General features: G+C 44.5%; 1 protein-coding gene across 1 annotated transcript in view; it reads left to right on the top strand.

Moving 5' to 3' along the window:
• The window catches only part of FRMPD4 (FERM and PDZ domain containing 4), a 298,999-nt gene that overhangs the window by 261,568 nt on the left and 16,930 nt on the right, over positions 1-20,501 (top strand). The window contains 4 exon segments of the mRNA XM_087895290.1: positions 12,454-12,573; positions 13,447-13,583; positions 14,939-15,065; positions 18,305-18,394. Of these exon segments, the coding sequence (XP_087751416.1) occupies positions 12,454-12,573; positions 13,447-13,583; positions 14,939-15,065; positions 18,305-18,394 (474 nt within the window).

Here is a 20,501-nt window from a genome sequence, read left to right as displayed (position 1 = left end):
GGAGTTGAGCTCTTGAGTCACCTGAGACGAGCACATCGTCGAAGTAAGGCACCACCCCTGGAACGCCTTGGAGAAGGCGTTCCATCATAGATTGGAAAATGCCTGGGGCAGCGCTGACTCCAAATTGGAGGCGGTTACATTTGAATGCCCCCCTGTGCGTGACAATTGTTTGTGCCTCCGCCGTTTTTTCATCTACTGGCAGTTGCTGGTAAGCCTGGGCCAGGTCCAGTTTCGCGAAAATTGAGCCAGATCCCAGGGAATGCAGCAGGTGTTGCACTACTGGGACTGGGTATGCGCTCTGTGCCAACGCCTTGTTGATGGTACAACGGTAGTCGGTGCAGATGCGCACAGACCCATCATGCTTCAGTGGGGTCACAATGGGGGTCTCCCATGAGGCATGATCGATCGGTTCCAGGACGCCCTGGGCGATCAGCTTATCCAGCTGCTCGTCTACTTTAGGCCGCAGGGCAAACGGAACTCGGCGGGGCTTGAGCCTAATTGGGGTGATTCCCTTGTCCAGATTGAAGGAAATTGGCCTCCCCACAAATTTCCCCAGTTTACCATCGAAGACTTCTTTGAACTCTTCGAGGATGGTGTCGAGTTCGTCCCTATGGATTTCGTGGATGCTCTCAATGGAAAGCCCCAGCGGCTTAAACCACTCCACTCCTAACAGGTTCGGTCGGCTGTTCTCCACGATGGTGATGGGCAGCTCTCCGTTAAAGTCCTTATACCTGATGTGGATGGTGGTTCTGCCCAGGATTCCGATGGGATTTCCGTTGAAGTCCACAAGCCTCGACTTCGGGGTTTTCAGCTGGGTCTTCTTGCAGGATGGCTTCAGCTGCTGTAGGTGCTGCCAGTCCATGATGGAGTAGGCGGATCTGGAGTCTACCTCCATCTTGCACGGTGACCCTTCTGCCATCAGCGTCACGTGGAACTTGGTGGTCCCCTCGTCACTTGTGTGAGCGATGGTTGTCTGGTGCACCGTTCTGCTGCGGGGATAGTCATCCTCCCCGCGCCGGGACTGGTTCGAAGACCATTTGGATGTCCTCTGGTTATCTTTGCGATTCTCGTGGAATCGTGGTCTGGGCGGTTCCGGGGCTGGATCTGCTGCTCTGCAGGCCTCGGCGATGTGCCCCCTCTTCAGGCATCGGCGGCAGGTCGCGTCCCTCCATCTGCAGGTTGCCCTGGGGTGGTCGCCTTTGCAGCTGCCGCATCGTTCTCCCCAGTCGCCCTGCTGAGGGTTTTCCTGCCTGGGGGGACGGGAAACCTTGTGGACGGCCCTTTCCTCATCAGACTCAGATTGCGTTGTTGAGTCGTCTGATGAGGTCAGAGCCGACTTGTGGATCTTATGGATCCCTCTAGCTTTTACCATCGCGGCGGCTGCCTTCTCGGATGTTTCAGCCGCTGTTGCTTCGTCGAGGACGTCTTTGAGTGGTATCCTCTTTCGGCTGAGGAACTTCTTTTGCAGACCCACATCTCGCATTCCAAATACAACACGGTCTCGGATGGCGTTGTCCACATTATCGAACTCGCAGTTGGCAGCGATCTGGCGAAGCGCTGCCACGAATTCTTTGATGGATTCACCTTCCCGCTGGTTTCTCTGCTGGAAGGTGAACCTGTTTGCGATCGGGGTGCCTGTGGGTGCGTAATGCTCCTGCAGGGCTTCTTGCAGGTCGTTCCAGGACATCTCCTCAATGTCCCTGGGTGCCACGAGGTCAATCGCCATCTCCAAGACGTCCGATCCGCAGTGAGCCAGGAAGAGGGCTCTTTTCCGCTCATCGTCGAGGTTCTGGTAGCCATTGCCTCGCAGGAACTGCCGAAATCGGACCATGTACGACCTCCACTTCTCTCGGGATGGGTCGAATGGGTTCAGTGTGGCAATCGGAGCTTGCGGAGTTGCCATTCTGAGGGTCGCTGTGGTTTCGGGCCTTCAGCTGGGTGGGCGATCGTGCCACAAGTCTTGTTCAGGTTCTCTTCTCTAGTCCTTCGTCGCCAGTGTTAGATCAGGCGCAGGAAATGAAGACGTGACCAGCTCGATACATTAAGTAACTTTATTAGCTTCAAAAGTAACAAGGCAAGACTGCAGGCGCGCTGCCGGGGCTCTCCTTATATTCGCTCCCGGCAGACGCACCGCCCCTTGACAGGGATTCAAATCTCCTGCCCGATGGCTCGCAGCCAATCCGGGCGGATGTCCTTATAAGGACATAACAGTATGGAATAATTATTTTGGATAGTCCATGTCCAAAGAGAAATATGCATTTCTCTCTTTTTTTAATCTTTAAATTGGGCTATTTTGCTTTGAGCACTCACTGAAACAGTTATTCCTGGCAGAATAATTTGGGGAATGATCAGGAAAAAAAGCCAAGGACATTTGGAAGAGGAAATGAAGAGAACACAGGGGTGGGATATTGGGTAACTCAAACACATGTGGGCAAGCGAGTGACAGCAGTAAAGTCAGTTTTAGGGTTAAGGTAAGGATGAAATTCAGATGCTGGGAAGATTAAATGTGGGTTGCACATTGGCTATAGGAAGAAGAGGAGAGGGTAGAGAGAAGATACAAAAAACCCTCTTTACTCACACTATCCAGATTTTCTTTCACCCAAAACTCAGGACAACCAAAACAATCTGGTCCTTGTTTCTGCTTACCTGTGGCTGACCCAATCTGGCAGAACTTCCAGAATGGAGTAACCTCTTTCAAGTTCAAAGCAGTTTTTCCCCATTTCGTGCACATCTGTAATTATCCTGAATCTTTTTAAACAAAACGTGATGTCTTATTCGGAAAACTATAATCCACCTATTTTGATAATTGAAGCTGCAGACAAAAGTTCTGAGTGATTTCATTTATTTATCATTAAGAAATATGAAATATTCTAGATGCAGCACTATGCGATTCTTAGAAGCTCACTTACTACAGTAGTAGGACCCTTGCTTGGTTTTTTTTGGGGGGGGGGTGACATTCTGCAAATTGATCACCTGTGCCTCAACCTGCTGGTGATATTGCAGCAATACAAGGTGTCTGGTGGATAGAGTCCCATGGGGATTGGAGGCCATTCCTAAAATTCTAATCTTGTCAAAGGAATTGTTTTCTCAACATCTGTAGGACACCAGATTGAGGAAAGTTGATCTATAGAAACAGAAGGTATATAGGTGGTTTAAACTAAGAAATAAAACCTCACTGAGCACAAATAACCACCCAGAAAAAAATGGATGGGGCAAAATATACATTTTTTCAATAAATAAATAATCTGTAAATAATATTGCTGTTGAGAGACAGTTTATCTGAACTCTCAAATTGCATTTTTAAATACCCTAGTGGTTAAAAATATTGAAGGGCAGCTCCCAAGTTTGCATATCTCTGAAATATTCACTTGGCCTCTAGGAAAATCCTTCTGCTATCTCAGAGGTTGCATAATTTACAAATCAGGCCAGGAGAAATAGCAAGATAGGGATGGGGAAGATTTGACAGGGACAGGGGTTGCTCCTCTGTTCTGGTCCTGTTAGACCTCTCAGCGGCTTTTGATACCATCGACCATGGTATCATGCTGCATCGGCTGGAAGAGTTGGGGGTGGGAGGCACCGTATTGCGGTGGTTCTCCTCCTTTCTCTCCGACCGGTCGCAGTTTGTGTTGGCAGGGGGGCAGAGGTCGACCTCGAGGCCTCTCGTCTGTGGAGTGCCGCAGGGATCGGTCCTCTCGCCCCTTCTGTTCAACATTTATGTGAAGCCGCTGGGCGAGATCATCCGTGGCTTCGGGGTGAGATACCATCAGTACGCTGATGACACCCAGCTGTACATCTCCACCCCAGGCCACCCCAACGATGCCCTTGAAGTGATGTCTCAGTGCCTGGAGGCTGTGCGGATCTGGATGGGGAGGAACAGGCTCAAGCTCAACCCTTCCAAGACTGAGTGGCTGTGGCTCCCGGCATCCCGATATAGTCAGTTGACTCCATCACTGACTATTGGGGGCAAGTCCTTGGCCCCCACAGAAGGGGCTCGCAATCTGGGAGTCCTCCTGGATATGCAGCTGTCCTTGGAGGAACATCTGACGGCTGTAACCAGGGGGACCTTTTATCAGGTTCGCCTGAGTCGCCAGTTGCGGCCCTTTCTTGATCGGGATTCCCTGTGCACAGTCACTAACGCCCTCGTCACCTCTCGCCTTGACTACTGCAATGCTCTCTACATGGGGCTCCCCTTGAGGGGCACCCAGAGGCTCCAGCTGGTCCAGAACGCAGCAGCGCGGGTAGTGATGGGAGCAGCATGGCGCTCCCATGTAACACCGCTCCTGCGCGAGCTGCACTGGCTCCCGGTGGTCTTCCGGGTGCGCTTCAAGGTGTTGGTTATCACCTTTAAAGCGCTCCATGGCATAGGGCCTAGCTATCTTCGAGACCGCCTGCTGCTACCGACGACCTCCCAGTGACCCGTGCGCTCCCACAGAGAGGGCCTCCTCAGGGTGCCATCAGCCAAACAATGTAGGCTGGTGACCCCCAGGGGGAGAGCCTTCTCTATGGGGGCACCTACCCTCTGGAATCAGCTGCCCCCAGAGATAAGGAGAATCCAAGACCTCAGTGCCTTCCGCCGTGCCCTTAAAACCCACTTTTTCCAGCAAGCCGGGCTGGCTTAAGAAGAATTTTTTTTTTAATTTTTAAATGTTTAATTGGTTTGTGGTTTTTTAAATTTTGGGCCAAATTTATATAGATTTTAATTGTTTTCAATATTTGTATTTCATGTTTTTAATTCTGGCTGTGCACCGCCCTGAGTCCTCAGGGAGAAGGGCGGTATATAAATTGAAAAATAAAATAAAATAAATAAATGTTTCAAAGCTTAAGTTTCTCCCATATTTTTCCAACTATTCCCAGTGGATAGAATTCTCTCAGGTGGCAATAACACCTTTTCTCCCAGTGCAAATTAGCAGGAACTGTGACTGGCACTGCAGCAGTAGTCATGCAGTAGAATCTTGGGCACTTGAATTTTCTAAACTGAAGGCAGAATCAGATTAGTCAAATTAAACTCATTTTGGGAAGGACACTATTTTCTTTTTTCCCCCCTGATAGTGTATCCAATAATGTTATAATAATGTAATAATTTTTAAATTCTTTTTAAATTCTTTTAATTAGTCTGTGATTTTTTAACTTTCGGGCCAAAATTTATATATATTTTTAAATGTTTTAATATTTGTATTCTATGTTTTTTATCTTGGCTGTACACCGCCCTGAGTCCTCAGGGAGAAGGGCGGTATATAAATTGGAAATTAAAATAAAATTAAATTAAATTAAAGTTAGAAGGTTAGAACAGGTACTTCTCCCTTATTCATAAGATATTTAAAAGAAGGAAGTCTGTAGTAGATTTAAAAGCATATAAGATAATGAGAATGGTCCTTTTCCAGACTCAAAGAAACATTATTTTGACTTCTTTGTCATCTACTTTATAATAATAATCAGAATAGAGCTGGAAGGGATCTTAGAGGTCTTCTAGTCCAACCCGCTGCTCAAGCAGGTGATCTTATACCATTTCAAACAAATGTCTGTCCAGCCTCTTCTTAAAAACCTCCAGTGATTTACCCACCTACAGAAGTACCCACAACCTCTGAAGGCAAGCTGTTCCACTGGTTAATTATTCTCACTGATAGGAAGTTTCTCCTTAATTCCAGGTTGCTTCTTTCCTTGATTAGTTTTCATCCATTGTTTCTTGTCTGGCCTTCTGATGCTTTGGAAAATAAGATGACCCCCTCTTCTTTGTGGCAGCCCCTCAAATACTGGAAAACTGTCATCATGTCCCCACAAGTCCTTCTTTTCTCTAACCAGCCATATCCAATTACTGCAACCGTTCTTCATATGTTTTTGTCTCCTGGCCTTTAATCATCTTAGTTGCTCTTCTTTGCACTTCTTCCAAAGTCTCAAATCTTTTTTGTAATGTGGGGACCAAAATTAAATGCAGTATTCCAGATGTGGTCTTAATAAGGATTTATAAAGCGGTACTAATATTTCATGTGATTTTGATTCTATGCCTCTATTTATACAACCCAGGATTGTGTTAGCTCTTTTGGCTGCTGCCGCACACTGGTGGCTCATATTTAAGTGATAATCCACTAGGACTCCAAGGTGCCTCTTATTGTTTTTCCAGCTAGGTTTTGCTTAATCTGTACTTGTACCTTTGGTTTTTCCTGCCTAGGTGTAAAATCTTGCTTTTCTCCACATTAACTTTCATTTTGTTTGGTAGGGACCATTATTCAAGTCTGTCAAGATCTTATGGATCCTGACCTTGTCATCAGGGGTGTTGGCTATTCCTGCTAGTTTAGTTCATCTCCAAAATTGATGAGTTCCCCTTCTATTCTCTCATCTAAGTCATTTATTTATTTATTTATTTATTATTCGAATTTCTATACCGCCCTTCTCCTTTCGGACTCAGGGCGGTGAACAGCCAAAATAAAAAAAACATTTATACATAAGTACGATTAAAAATAGATTTAAAATAATTAAATTTGGCCCATAGTTTAAAATTTATCAATTTAAAATCCATATCAAAATTTAAAACCAACCATAAAATCATAAAATCAAGAGAGACCGGCTAACTGAAAGAGATGAGTTTTTAGGGCCCAGCGAAAGGTCCGGAGGTCGGAGATCACTCGTATCTCTGGGGGTAGATTGTTCCAAAGGGTAGGTGCCACCACAGAGAAGGCTCTCCTCCTGGGGGTCGCCAGCCGGCATTGTCTAGCCGACGGCACCCTGAGGAGGCCCTCTCTGTGGGAGCGAACTGGCCGGTGGGAGGCTATTGGTGGCAGAAGGCGGTCCCATAAGTACCCTGGCCCTAAGCCATGGAGCGCTTTAAAGGTGATCACCAACACCTTGAAGCGCACCCGGAAGTCCACCGGAAGCCAATGCAGCTCGCGCAGGAGAGGAGTCACATGGGAGCGCCCAGTCGCTCCCATAATCCCCCGCGCGGCCGCATTCTGCACCAGTTGGAGCCTCCGGGTGTACCCCAAGGGGAGCCCCATGTAGAGAGCGTTACAATAGTCCAGACGAGAGGTAACGAGTGCTTGAGTGACTGTGCGTAGGGAGTCCCGATCCAGAAAGGGGCGCAACTGGCGTATCAGGCGAACCTGATAAAAATCCCCCCTGGCCACGGCCGTCATATGCCCTTCTAAAGACAGCCATGCGTCCAGGAGGACGCCCAAGTTGCGGGCCCTTTCCGTGGAGGGCAATGATTCGCCCCCAATAACCAGCGATGGCGTCAGCTGGCTATACTGGACGCCGGCAGCCACAGCCACTCGGTCTTGGAAGGGTTGAGTCGAAGCCTGTTTCTCCCCATCCAGACCCGCACGGCCTCCAGGCACTGGGACATCACTTCCAAGGCATCGTTGGGATGGTCTGGGGTGGAGATGTACAGCTGAGTATCATCAGCATACTGATGGAACTCCACCCCAAAACCACGGATGATCTCACCCAGCGGCTTCACATAAATGTTGAACAGGAGGGGCGAGAGGACCGACCCTTGTGGCACCCCACAAACAAGGCGCCTCGGGGTCGACCGCTGCCCCCCTGTCAACACGGATTGCGACCAGTCGGAGAGATAGGAGAACCACCGCAAAACAGTGCCCCCCACTCCCAGTCCCTCCAGCCGGCGCAACATGATACCATGGTCGATGGTATCAAAAGCCGCTGAGAGGTCTAACAGGACCAGGATAGAGGAGTAACCCCTATCCCGAGCCCTCCAGAGATCATCCACCAACGCGACCAATGCCGTTTCCATGCTGTACCCAGGTCTGAAGCCGGACTGGAGCGGATCCAAATAGACAGCTTCATCCAGGTACTGTGGAAGCTGTCACGCCACCACACTCTCAACAACCTTCGCAATAAAGCGAAGGTTGGAGACTGGACGATAGTTAGCCAAAACAGCCGGATCCAGGGATGGCTTCTTGAGGAGAGGCCTCACCACCACCTCTTTCAAGGCGGCCGGCAGGACACCCTCACTCAAAGAAGCGTTGATAATTCCCTGGAGCCAGCCTCGTGTAACCTCCCGGGAAGCCAGCACCAACCAGGAGGGACACGGGTCCAATAAACATGTGGTGGCGTTCAGCCATCCCAAGATCCTGTCCACGTCCTCGGGAGCCACAGGATCGAACTCCTCCCAGATAACATTCTCAAGGCCTGCCTCAGTCATCTCGTCTGAACTAACCCAGTCAGTGGCCAAGTCTTCCCGAATCTGAGTTATTTTATCATCCAGATGTACAAAATCCTCAGCTCGGCCCTGCAAGGGGTCCTCCCGCGCTCCCAGATGGAGAAGGGAGCGGGTCACCCTGAACAGGGCGGCTGGGCGGTTATCTGATAACACGATAAGAGCGGCAAAATAGCTAGATTTCGCCGCTTTTATCGCCACTAGGTAGGTCTTAATATGAGACCTTACCAGTGTCAAGTCGGATTCGGAACGGCTGGCCCTCCAACCGCTCTCTAGGCGTCTTTTCCGGTGCTTCATCTCTCTCAGCTCCTCGGAGAACCAAGGAGCTAAGTGAGTTCGGCACCGGGTCAGAGGCCGCAAAGGCACGACCCGGTCCAAAGCCCCGGCAGCCGCACTATCCCAGGCGGCCACCAGGTCATCAGCCGAGTCGTGAGCTAGAGTTTCAGGAAATGGCCCAAGCTCCATCTGGAACCTATCAGGATCCATCAGGCGCCTGGGGCGGAACCACCTGGTCGGCTCCGCCTCCCTGCGATGGGGTGCGGCGGTCAGAAAGTCAAGTCGAAGGAGCGAGTGGTCAGACCATGACAAGGGTTCAGTATCTATATCCCCTATATCAAGGCCACTCAACCACTGACCAGAGACAAAAACTAAGTCCAGAGTGTGTCCCCCCATGTGAGTAGGGCCGTGAATTACTTGGGTCAGGTCCATGGCCGTCATGGAAGCCATGAACTCCCGAGCTACCTCAGAAGTTTCACCAATGGATGGCAAGTTGAAATCCCCCATGACCAGAAGTCTGGGGGTATCAGCCGCCACCTCGGCTATAACATTGAGGAGTTCGGGCAGGGTCATCGCCACGTGGCAGGGAGCCAGGTACGTGATCAACAGACCCATCTGCACCCCACGACCCCACTTCACGAAAAGGGACTCACATCCGGCTATCTGAGGCACAGTGGTCTCCCTCGGATCAAGACCTTCTCTTATAATGACCGCCACCCCACTGCCCCTGCCCTGAGCTCTCGGCTGATGAAATGCACGGAAGCCTGATGGGCACATCTCCACAAGGGGAACACCCCCCTCATGACCCAACCAGGTCTCCGTAATACCTGCCAGGTCCGCTCCCCCCTCCTGAATAAGATCACAAATGAGGGGGGCTTTATTTACTACGGACCTGGCATTACACAACATCAGCCGGAAACTCGGGCCCTGAGACTCTAAGCAGCCTGAGGAACGGGAAGAGCTAAGGGGACCGGGGCACGCAATCGCTCGGAGATAGTGAGCGCGTGCCCCTACCACATGATGCGGCCCCCTGCTCCCGCCATACCTGCCCCTCCCACTCAGCGTATTGATGGAGAAGCCCTCAATAGAGGGCATTCTAACAGTCCCCTTTCCCCCAGAATCCGTACCCCCTATGGCACCATTAACAGCCAGACTGGCCTCCCTCCCCACCCCCCTCCCCAAACCCCTTAAAAATTTACACAAAGACAATTTTAAAAAACCCCTCAGCCCCCTCTTTGCGGCATGCCACCTCTCGGGATTCCAAAATCCGTCATCGAGGTAGGCCCTTGTCATCAGGGGTGTTGGCTATTCCTGCTAGTTTAGTTCATTTCCAAAATTGATGAGTTCCCCTTCTATTCTCTCATCTAAGTCATTTATGAAGATATTGAAGAGTACTGGGCCTAAGATAGAACCTTGTGGTACCCCACTACTTATTCTCTCCATGTGGATGTAGTACCATTAAGGACTACTCATTGAGTATGGTTTGTCAGACAGTTACAAATCCATCTGGTGATGATGCTGTCTATCCCACTTTTTTCTAGTTTACCAAGAAGTACCAGTAGGTTGTGGTCTACTTTGTTGAATGCCTTGCTGAAATATAAGTAGTCCACAGCATTCCGCTGTTCTACTAATTTAACTTTGTCAAAAAACGAAATAAGATTGGTTTGGCATGATCTGTTTTTAACAAACCCATGCTGGGTTCTAGTTATAACTTTATTAGTTCTAGATGTTCACAGATCCATTTTTTAATTATTTTTTCCTGGTATTGATGATAGGCTGATTGGCCTGTAGTTTTTCTGGGTATGGTTTTTTTCCCCCTTTTTTGAAGATGGGAACCACATCAGCTCTTTTCCAATCCTCTGGTAGTTCCCCAGTGCGCCAGGATTTTTGAATATATGGGACAATGGTTCTGAGATAACATCAGCCAGCTCCTTCAGAACTCTGGGATGTAATCCATCAGGTCCCAATGATTTATATTCATCAAGATCAGACAGGTATTCTCTTACCATTTTCTTGCGTATTTTAATTTTTATTTCTAGTGTGTCTTTTACAGTTATATTTTGTAGGTTGTATGTTTCTTTTTGTGTGAAGATTGATGCAAAGAATGAGTTAAGCAGCTCTGCTTTCTCTCTACTGCCTGTTATTTCCTTGCCCTCTTCTCTCTTTAGTGGACTGACTGTTTCCTTTACTTTTTTTTTCTTATTATTTATATGTTGAAAGAAATTTTTTATTATCTTTGACCTTTATTGTAAGTCTTTGTTCATTCTGAGTCTTTCCTGACTTCATCTTTGCAGATTTGAGCTATCTGCTGGTACTCTACCTTAGTTATGTGTTCCTCTTTCCATTTTTTAAATTATCCTTTCTGTCTTTCAGTTTATCAGAGAGATTTTGTGCAACCAGGCTGGTTTCTTCCTGGATTTCTTGTTTTTCTTTTTCAGTGGTATTGTGTTGGACTGGGCTTTTATGATCAAATTTTTCAGTGTTTCCCACACTTCTTGCATTGTTTTCTCCTTTAGGATTTTCATCCATGGAATTTTTCTTAGGCTCTCTCTGAGTTTGTTAAAATCAGCTCTTTTAAAGTTTAAGACACTGGTTGGATTATATTCTATTGTGTTTCCATTATATTGAACTCCAGTTTGACGTAGTCACTCTCACCCAGAGTTGTGGTGACTTCAACTCCCTCTTTCACTTCTTCTCTATTAGTAAGAATTAGGTCCAATATAGCTTTTCCTCTAGTTCTCTCCTCTATCTTTTGGATGATAAAGTTGTCAGCTAAATTGATTAGGAATCTGTTCAATTTCCCATTTGCTGCAGAGTTTGTTTCCTAATTGATTATCAGTGTCAGGGTTCCAACTGATGCCCTAATTAAATTATGAGCCTCAAGCCAAGCTTCAAAAGAAATCCAGTTATTTATTAGGAGCTTCATGTCAGCACGTTCCAAGTGAAGCCAACTCTGACCCCACATAATTTACGTTCCAGCTCTGATCCTGTTTTCCCCCTCCCCCAAGGTGTGTCATCAGTCACATTCTCCAATGAAGCAATTTCGCAGGTTGTAGAGATCACTCCCCTCCGGCCACTGTGGGTAACCGCAGAGACAGCCTTGACAGAGATATGGCTGGAATGTACTTTTGTTTTGACTGATGTGCTGCCTCGCCGCAGCTGCAGAGTTCGTTTTCCCATCCCCCTTGCCTATGGCAATTCGAGAGCAAGCCAGGGATGCTTTGCGAATTGACAATCAGAGTACTTAAAGTCTCCCATTACTGCTATGGTATGTTTCCTACATACATTTGTTAATTGATTAACAAAGAGTTCATCTATTTCTTCTGGGTGGCTTGTAGTACGGTATATCCCTATAGCAATGTCATTCTTTTCTCCTTTGATATTGACCCATATGGATTCTAGGAAGTTTTCATCCTTGGTTGATACTGTAAATCAGGGGTCGGCAAACTTAAACACTCAAAGAGCCACAAAAGTCCTAACGGAAGCTCTCCGTTCAATTCTGGAGCCGACCGGAAGTCCGGTTCCCCCACCATAGAGTCTCCTCCTAGCACGGCATCCTTTTTCCTCTGCCGACCGGAAGTCCAGTTCCCTCACCATAGAGTATCCTCCTAGTGTGGCATACTTTTTCGTGTCCTAACCTAAAGCCCTATCATTTGTGGAGCCGACCAGCGACAAGGAGCCTCAACAGAGGGATGAAAGAGACACATGTGGCTCCAGAGCCACGGGTTGCTGATCTCTGCTGTAAACAATACCTGTCTCTGATGTTGAGATGCTTTTTCTTAGAATTGGCTAAGCATTTTTAAGTACACTCTGATTAACATTGCCTTGGCTACTGAATATAAAGTGATATGGAGAAAAAGAGAAAATTCATGGTTTATTTTGCACAGTTTGGGGGTCAATGTCTTCATTTAAATTTCCCTTCAATCATCTAAGGGTTCCTGGATTATTTTAGAAAGAATACAGTGTCATGGCCTCTGAATTGTAATGAAAGTATTTTGTTTCTCTAGGTGACCCAAAGACCAAGCTCCCATAAAATGAGATGCCTGTTCAGAATCAGTTTTGTTCCAAAGGATCCTATTGACCTTTTACGACGGGATGTGGTTGCCTTTGAATATCTTTATGTACAGGTATGTTACAGAGTTGAAAATTGCATGATGAAATGTCAATAAATTGACTCGCATGGTTCTTTTTATGAAGTTTCCTTGCAGTTAAAATTATTTTTTAATATTTTGATTAAATGGGAATTTTAATAAAAACAACATAAAGGATTTTGGCATCCATGCTGATGATTTTGAAATACAGAAGAGTTAGAATTCACTGTTGTTGTTGTTGTTGTTGTTGTTTTAATCTGCTATATTTTCTGGAGTTTGTAGTTCCTGTGAATCTGAAAGGATCTGGTTTGAAACAGGCTACTCTTAGCACTGTAAGCACTAAAGTAAAAGTTATTCTGTTAACTCCAAACTAATCAACTTATTTTTTTATTGATTTTTTTATTATGAAATATAGTAATATTTTTCGAACATTTTTCGGTTCCGTGGTGTCAATATATAAATACATGTTATTTACATATTATTTACATAGTATTGCATCTTTACTTAGATCTAATTTAAAAAATATTACGAATAGTAATGCACAATTCTTTATGATCATATAAACATATTATTTACTTGTTGTTTACTTAAATTGCATCCTTACTTAATTGCAATATAATAATGCAAGTAGTAATACTCAACTCTTTATGATCATTATTAGTTAACCTTTATACTTCTCAAACTTCAGTTTTTGTTTCTTTTCTCTATTCACTCATAGTTAGAGTGGACAAACTAATCAACTTAATATACCACATTTCTCCTTTTTATCTCTATTTATTTATGGATAGTTTGTCTGGCAGTGTTAGTTCCCATTCATTATGAGCTTGCCTTTTGGAGAAGAGATAGTCATAATGCAGTATTTTAAAAAGATGCTTAAGCTTGATACTCCCTCTGCTGGTTTTTTGACAGAGCTGTAATGATGTGGTTCAGGAGAGGTTTGGGCCTGAGCTAAAATATGATATTGCACTGAGATTGGCAGCATTACAAATGTATATTGCAACAGTGACCACAAAACACACTCAAAAAATCTCTCTGAAGTACATCGAGTAAGTATAGAATACAAGTTTCATAGCATGTGATTATTAGAGTTATATGAAATTTGTAGTGAAATGAATGCCACTGTAAAATTTAATGGCTTTATATGGAAAAAAAAACTCTTAAGAATATTTATGCTAATATGAGAATTTAAGTAAACTTTAACTCATATTTTATACTTGGAGATGATTGTCAAATCAACTTAAATTATAACATTGGAACTTCCTCACCAACATCATTTCTTATTTACTGTTTAATTTACCTGGGTGCTGACAGACCCTTTATTTGTATATAATTTTTGTTAAGGATTTTAATTACAGTACTAAAAACTAGTGGAAACTTTAAAAAAAAAAAGGTAAAAAAGAATAAAAAGTGCAGGAAAAAAGAAAAAGGATATGATAAAGAAAAAGAAAAGAAATGTATTAAAAATTACTTCCAACCTTTATTATAACATTTGTAGACAAATGTAATGTCTTCATTCCCATAAGGTTATCAGCAGATATCTTTACAACATAGCTATAAAACATCATTTCTATCTTGGTGTCATACAAGTCCATATAGGTTTGTTAGAACATTTTGAAATAAATCTCTTATTTGAATCTCGATCAAATAAACCACCTTTATATTCCTTTCTTTTACTTCTAATGGTCTTCTAAGATCTTCAAGGATCTGCTTTAATATGTCTAATGTTATGCTTTGTGTCAGTTTTAAACCACTTAATCAGCACAAAAACAGGCCTTTTTTTTCTCCTTCTATATTGAGAATTTTTAATCCCGTCTTGTGTCCAAGTCTAAAATTATAAAGTTATCTTTATTATGAACCAGATAGGCAAAATAAATCTGGTTCCAATGAGAAGCTATTTTTTATAGTTAATTCCAAAATATTAGAGTAAAACTAAATACTCTAAATTTAACTGGCCCCTCAATGCATTTACAACTTTTTTAGATCAACATCTTATTTAGCTTTTTGGTTTATTTCAAGTTCTTTAAGATTTTAAGTTGGTGCCGCCACGGCTCTTATAATATAAGAGACAGTGTATTTGTAGATTATAGTGTATTCTATGGTATGGTATGGTATGGTATGGTATGGTATGGTATGGTATGGTATGGTATGGTATGGTATGATATGATATGATATGATATGATATGATAAAATATAATATAATATAATAATATTATATAATTATATAGAATACATTACAAATTTAGAAGAATAACTTTTTAAAAAACAACAATTTTGACAGCATGAATAGATAAACAACCCATATTTGTTTGACCATATAAGTGTTTTCTCAGATTGCATGGGTTTTTATAAACATAGGTAATTCTCATAGAAATGTGAATTATAAATATCTTTTAAATTGCAGAAAAGAATGGGGACTGGAAACTTTTATTCCATCTGCGGTACTGCAGAGCATGAAAGAGAAGAACATAAAGAAAGCACTTTCACACCTTGTCAAAGCAAATCAAAATCTAGTTCCTCCAGGTAAAAAGGTAATATATTTGCATCTCAATAGAAATATATTTTCATAATAAAGAGAGCAAAATCCAAAGGAGAGAATTTAAAAGAAATCTTTCAGATACAAAAAATGACCAATTTATTTTTTAGAGATTGCCTGGATCTATAATGTGTGGTGCTTACTGTATGTTTAAAGAACAAAGGGAAAAATAATTCAGCAAAATCATTTTTAATATTGAAAGTACTGGGAATTGTTAGTCACAAGTATATACCTTTTCTATTCATTTGATTTGATTGAGTTTGCTCTGCATTACATAACAAAAGTGCTTGAAAATTATTTTCCTGTTTTAAATCATCTATCTAGGGAATCATTCAGTGCCATATATCTTTCTCATCATTTTTTTTTAAATTTTAATTTTATTTCTATACCGCCCTTCTCCCGAAGGACTCAGGGCGGTGTACAGCCTATTAAAAGCACAAAGACAAACAACAATTAAAATAATTTAAAATTATTAAATAATTTCAGCTCAATATTAAAACCCCCCAAAATTTAAAACATCCAGTTTAAAATCATAACATTGATAGCCCGGCCTGGCGGAACAGCAGGGTCTTAAGGGCACAGCGAAATACCCTGAGGTCGGAGATCTTACGCATTTCTGGGGGCAGTTCATTCCACAGGGCTGGGGCTTCCACAGAGAAGGCCCTCCCCCTGGGTGTCGCCAGCCGACATAACTTGGTCGATGGTACCCTGAGGAGACCCTTTCCATGGGAGCGAACTGGCCGGTGGGAGGCTACTGGTGGCAGAAGTCGGTCTCGAAGGTACCCGGGTCCTATGCCATGGAGCGCTTTAAAGGTGGTAACCAACACCTTGAATCGCACCTGGAAGACCACTGGGAGCCAGTGCAGCTCGCGCATTAGGGGTGTCACATGGGCACAATGGGTTGCGCCCATAACCACCCGCGTGGCCGCATTCTGGACCAGTTGGAGCCTCCGAGTGCTCTTCAAGGGGAGCCCCATGTAGAGAGCATTACAATAGTCCAGCCAGGAGGTAACAAGGGCATGAATGACCGTGCGCAAGGCGTCCCGGTCCAGAAAGGGCTGCAACTGGCGAATCAGGCGAACCTGATAAAAAGCCCCCCTGGCCACGGCCGTCATATGCTCTTCAAAAGACAGCTGTGCATCCAGGAGGGCTCACAATCTGGGTGTCCTCCTGGATGCACGGCTGTCTTTTGAAGAGCATGGGGAGAAATAGGCTCAGACTCAACCCTTCCAAGACCGAGTGGCTGTGGCTTCCGGCGTCCCGATATAGTCAGCTGGTGCCATCGCTGACTATTGGGGGTGAATCGCTGCCCCCTATTTCTCCCCATCCAGACCCTCACGGCCTCCAGGCAGCGAGACATCACATCAAGGGCATCGTTGGGGTGGTCTGGGGTGGAGATGTACAGCTGAGTGTCATCAGCGTACTGATGGACTCTCACCCCAAAACCACGGATGATCTCACCCAGCGGCTTCACATAAATGTTGAACAGAAGGGGAGAGAGGACCGACCCCTGCGGCACTCCCATGTGAGGCACCTCGAGGTCGACCTCTGCCCCCCTGCCAACACAAACTGTGAGCGGTCAGAGAGGAAGGAGGATAACCACCGCAAAACCCTATTCCTAACCCCCTCAACCGCTGCAACATGATACCATGGTCGATGGTATCAAAAGCCGCTGAGAGATCTAATAGGACCAGGACAGAGGAGCAACCCCTGTCCCGAGCCCTCCAGAGATCATCCACCAACGCGACCAATGCCGTTTCTGTGCTGTACCCCTGCCTGAAACCCAACTGGTACGGGTCCAGATAGATAGCTTCATCCAGGTGCCGGGGAAGCTGTCGTGCCACCACGCTCTCAACAACCTTTGCCACAAAAGGAAGGTTGGAGACCGGACGGTAGTGAGCTAGTTCAGCCGGGTCCAGGGAAGGCTTCTTGAGAAAGGGCCTCACCACTGCCTCTTTCAAGGCGGTGGGAAAGGCACCCTCACTCAGAGAAGCACTTATAATTCCCTGGAGCCAGCCTCGTGTAACCTCCTGGGAGGCCAGTACCAACCAGGAGGGACACGGGTCCAATAAACACGGGTCCAATCATGCAATCCCCTTGATTTTTTTTTAATACTGTCAAGTGAACTATTCTGATTTAATTATTAACTTCTGACATTAAAGGATATAGGCTGTGGTTTCTTGAGATTCACATCATATTGGATATATCTGAAATATGATTCATATATTAAAAGGCACTACTAGATTGAGGTAATCTCTCCTGAATTTTCTTCATTTCAGAGCAATGTATGATGCAAGGATGTATTTAGCTTTCTTTCTCTGAAACAGTCTAGACTAGTTTTGCACCTCTGTAAATGATTTGGAAAATGCATAGCATATTTCTGTAGTTCACATTGAAACAGCCCACATACACCTGAAGAAAGTGGGGGTTCCTTTAATGAAAATTAGAGAGATGCTGTGCTCACACTAGAATCAATCTGAATTAATTCTTCTGAATTATTTCAGAAGTATGCAAATCTAGAAATCTAATGTCTCATCAGAAATTGAGATTAGATAGAGGAAGTCAATTCTCCATAAGGCTTCCTGATTTTAGTAACAGCATGGTCAAGCAAAGTTCTCACTGAATCTTTGTTAGTCATTTTTATATTATTAGAGTTGTGGATCTTCAATGTCATGGTAAAGATTTTGCTTCAGGTTATAGCTGTTTTTTCCATTTCCTCAGAATCTGTTTAAACCACATAAGGACCGAGAGTTATGCTGATAAATTAAGATGGTGGTGGAGTCTACAACAGCTTCCCTTGCTTTAATATCTGAATGTTTTCAGCCTTATGCCTGCTATTGTTTGACTAATTATTGGGTTTGGGAAAGGATAGATCATGGAGAAGGAAAGTAAGAATCGTTGCAATAGATGGTGTGATCTGCATTTCCCTGGTTTATGATTAGGAGAAAGATTTCAGTTCAGATATTTTTGCCTTCAGCTTGTTATTAATATAACCATAGAATTCCAAAGATTCTAAGAACTTGGCCTACTTTGTACAAGATCTGCTGAAGCATTTTGGACTGATAAGTACCAACCAGAGACAACCCCAAAAGGAGAATCTTTTCTACTAGTCAAAAATGCCAGGAAATTCCAAAATCTAAAAATGACCACAATGCCAAAAAATACCTACCTGTGTTTTATCATTGGAATAATCTTTTTAATTCTCTCCCCCCCACCCCACCCCCTTATCTTCAGCTCTCTGCTCTGCAAGCCAAAGTACACTATCTCAAGTTTCTCAGTGACCTGCGACTATATGGAGGACGGGTATTCAAGGCAACATTGATGGTGGGCTTGGTTCTCCTGACTTTTTAGTTTTTGTCAAGTAAACTGCAGATTGATAATAATGGGATAATCACATAATTGCATTATAAATAATACTGAACCAAGTTGTACAATGTCTTTAATATTATTTTCTATAATATTACTGTTATATAATATTGTTATATTATTAAACAGTATTGTGACACTGTTTATATTAGCATTGTTTTTCACAAGGCCAAGTATGCAAATTTAGGAAAGCCTTCAAAGATATTTTCTGAAAGGAGCACTTTGATCTATAACCTATTAATAATATAAATTAAATGAAATACATTCCATGAAACAAGGCTGCTTTGGATCTATATGCATAATGACGCTATATAAAGTTCTGTCTTTTTTATTTCTCCCACTGGGATGCGGAGTGGGTCAGAAGTGGGATGATCCAGCTTGTCTGGCCAATCACTGAGTCGGATAAACTTGGCCACGCCTACTCAGGCCTCCCTTCCTTCCAGTTTATTCGACTCAGTGGTTCTGACCAGTCGCTTCGCTGAGTCTCTCATTTCTAACCAAATTGAGATCGTGATTGCTAAAGTTGGGGGTTTTCTAGCCAACCGCTGCCTTGTTGCCTTCTAACCTTCAGAGGAACGTGAGTGCATTATTTTTTTCTGCAGCCCCCATTCCTCCTAGCGCTGTGCGAGCGGGCCATTTCAGTCTAGGCTGGAAATGCCGCCGCCGCGCTCCCCTGACAGCCGCCGCCTCAGCGCTCATCAGTTGAGGGGCGAGAAGACGGGATCGTTATTCGGGGGACTGGCGCTTCGTTTCTACAGGTCCCCGGCATCGCCGCCCCGCTCCGCTGTCAGTTCCGCCTCAGCGCTAGTCAGCTGGAGGTCGGAAAAGCCGAAAAGCGCCTGGCTCCGTCCAGGGCTTCGTTCTGGCTCTGCTAGTGGCCGCCGTTCTTCCCAGAGCTCAGGGTAGACGGCATTGGTTGTTTTACTGCTGTGGGCTTGGCGTGGGAGGTTTGACACTTCCCCGTCATTTGTTAGATGCCGCCATTTTGCAGCCGTTACTGTAGCCGCCATTTTGCGCGCCCTTTTTCAATAGGCTGCGCAAACCTGCCTGAACTATTTATTTGGTAAGCCTTGCTGTCTTATAATGCAAATGCTGGCTATTCTCTAGATTAAAAAAAAAAAAGAAGAAGAAGAAAAGGAACGAACATAGTAGCAGGCATGGGTTGGATGGAATTTTTTCTTTCCTTCGGGAATTAAATTTAAACCCTTGGCGGCCATGTTGTCTGTCCCTGGAGGTTTCTTCCCGGGCAGCCATTTTAGCTTGAACATAAAAATTAATTTACTTGGTTGGTTGATTTACTACAGCAGTTCCCTGATTGAACTTCAGATTACGTATTTTTTTCTTGTGGACTAAAACCAATTGAAAACCAATAACTAACTAACTAACTAACTAACTAACTAACTAACTAACTAACTAAATAAATAAATAAATAAATAAATAAATAAATAAATAAATAAATAAATAAAAAAACTAATTCCTCTGAATATTATTTGATATCATGATAATTGATGATGCCTTTGTCATTGTTCATTTGTGTGCAGATTTCCTGCTGTAACACAGCCTGACCATCGCTATGGCAGACCAGTCATCTTGCAAGATTGATTCTGGCCGTAAGGCCTCTTCAAAGTCAAAACATACAAAAACGTCTCATCAGCATGATTCTGATCTGACTACGCATTCCCCTAGAGATAAGCCTAACCCGGATACCGGTCTTGATTCAGGGGTTGCAGAGGAGGCTGAGTTGACCAGAGCCTTCTCTCCAGAACGACAGGACAGCCTTCATGGCTCTCCAATTAGACAGGAGGGGGATCCCTTTGATTGCTCTATCCCTGTTCAGGATCCTCCACCAAGTAATCAACCTAAGTCAGATCTGGAGAACCTTCCGCAATCAGTTCAGATGTTAATTGCCAGGGCCATTTCCCATGGCATTCAAGCAGGCATCAGAGAACATCGCTCTGTTTCTCTTGTCTCTGAGAGCCTTCATTCCAGAAGATCAAGGGTTTCTCCTGATGCCAGTCTCACAGGGTCCCCTGATCACTCCCCTGTTAGATCTAGGGGCAGTGCT

The sequence above is a fragment of the Pantherophis guttatus genome, chromosome 5 (assembly GCF_059756535.1).
Source record: "Pantherophis guttatus breed Tessera chromosome 5, ASM5975653v1, whole genome shotgun sequence".
Lineage (NCBI taxonomy): Eukaryota > Metazoa > Chordata > Lepidosauria > Squamata > Colubridae > Pantherophis > Pantherophis guttatus.
Note: the sequence above shows the minus strand (reverse complement) of the source record. Positions and strands in the feature narration are given on the sequence as shown.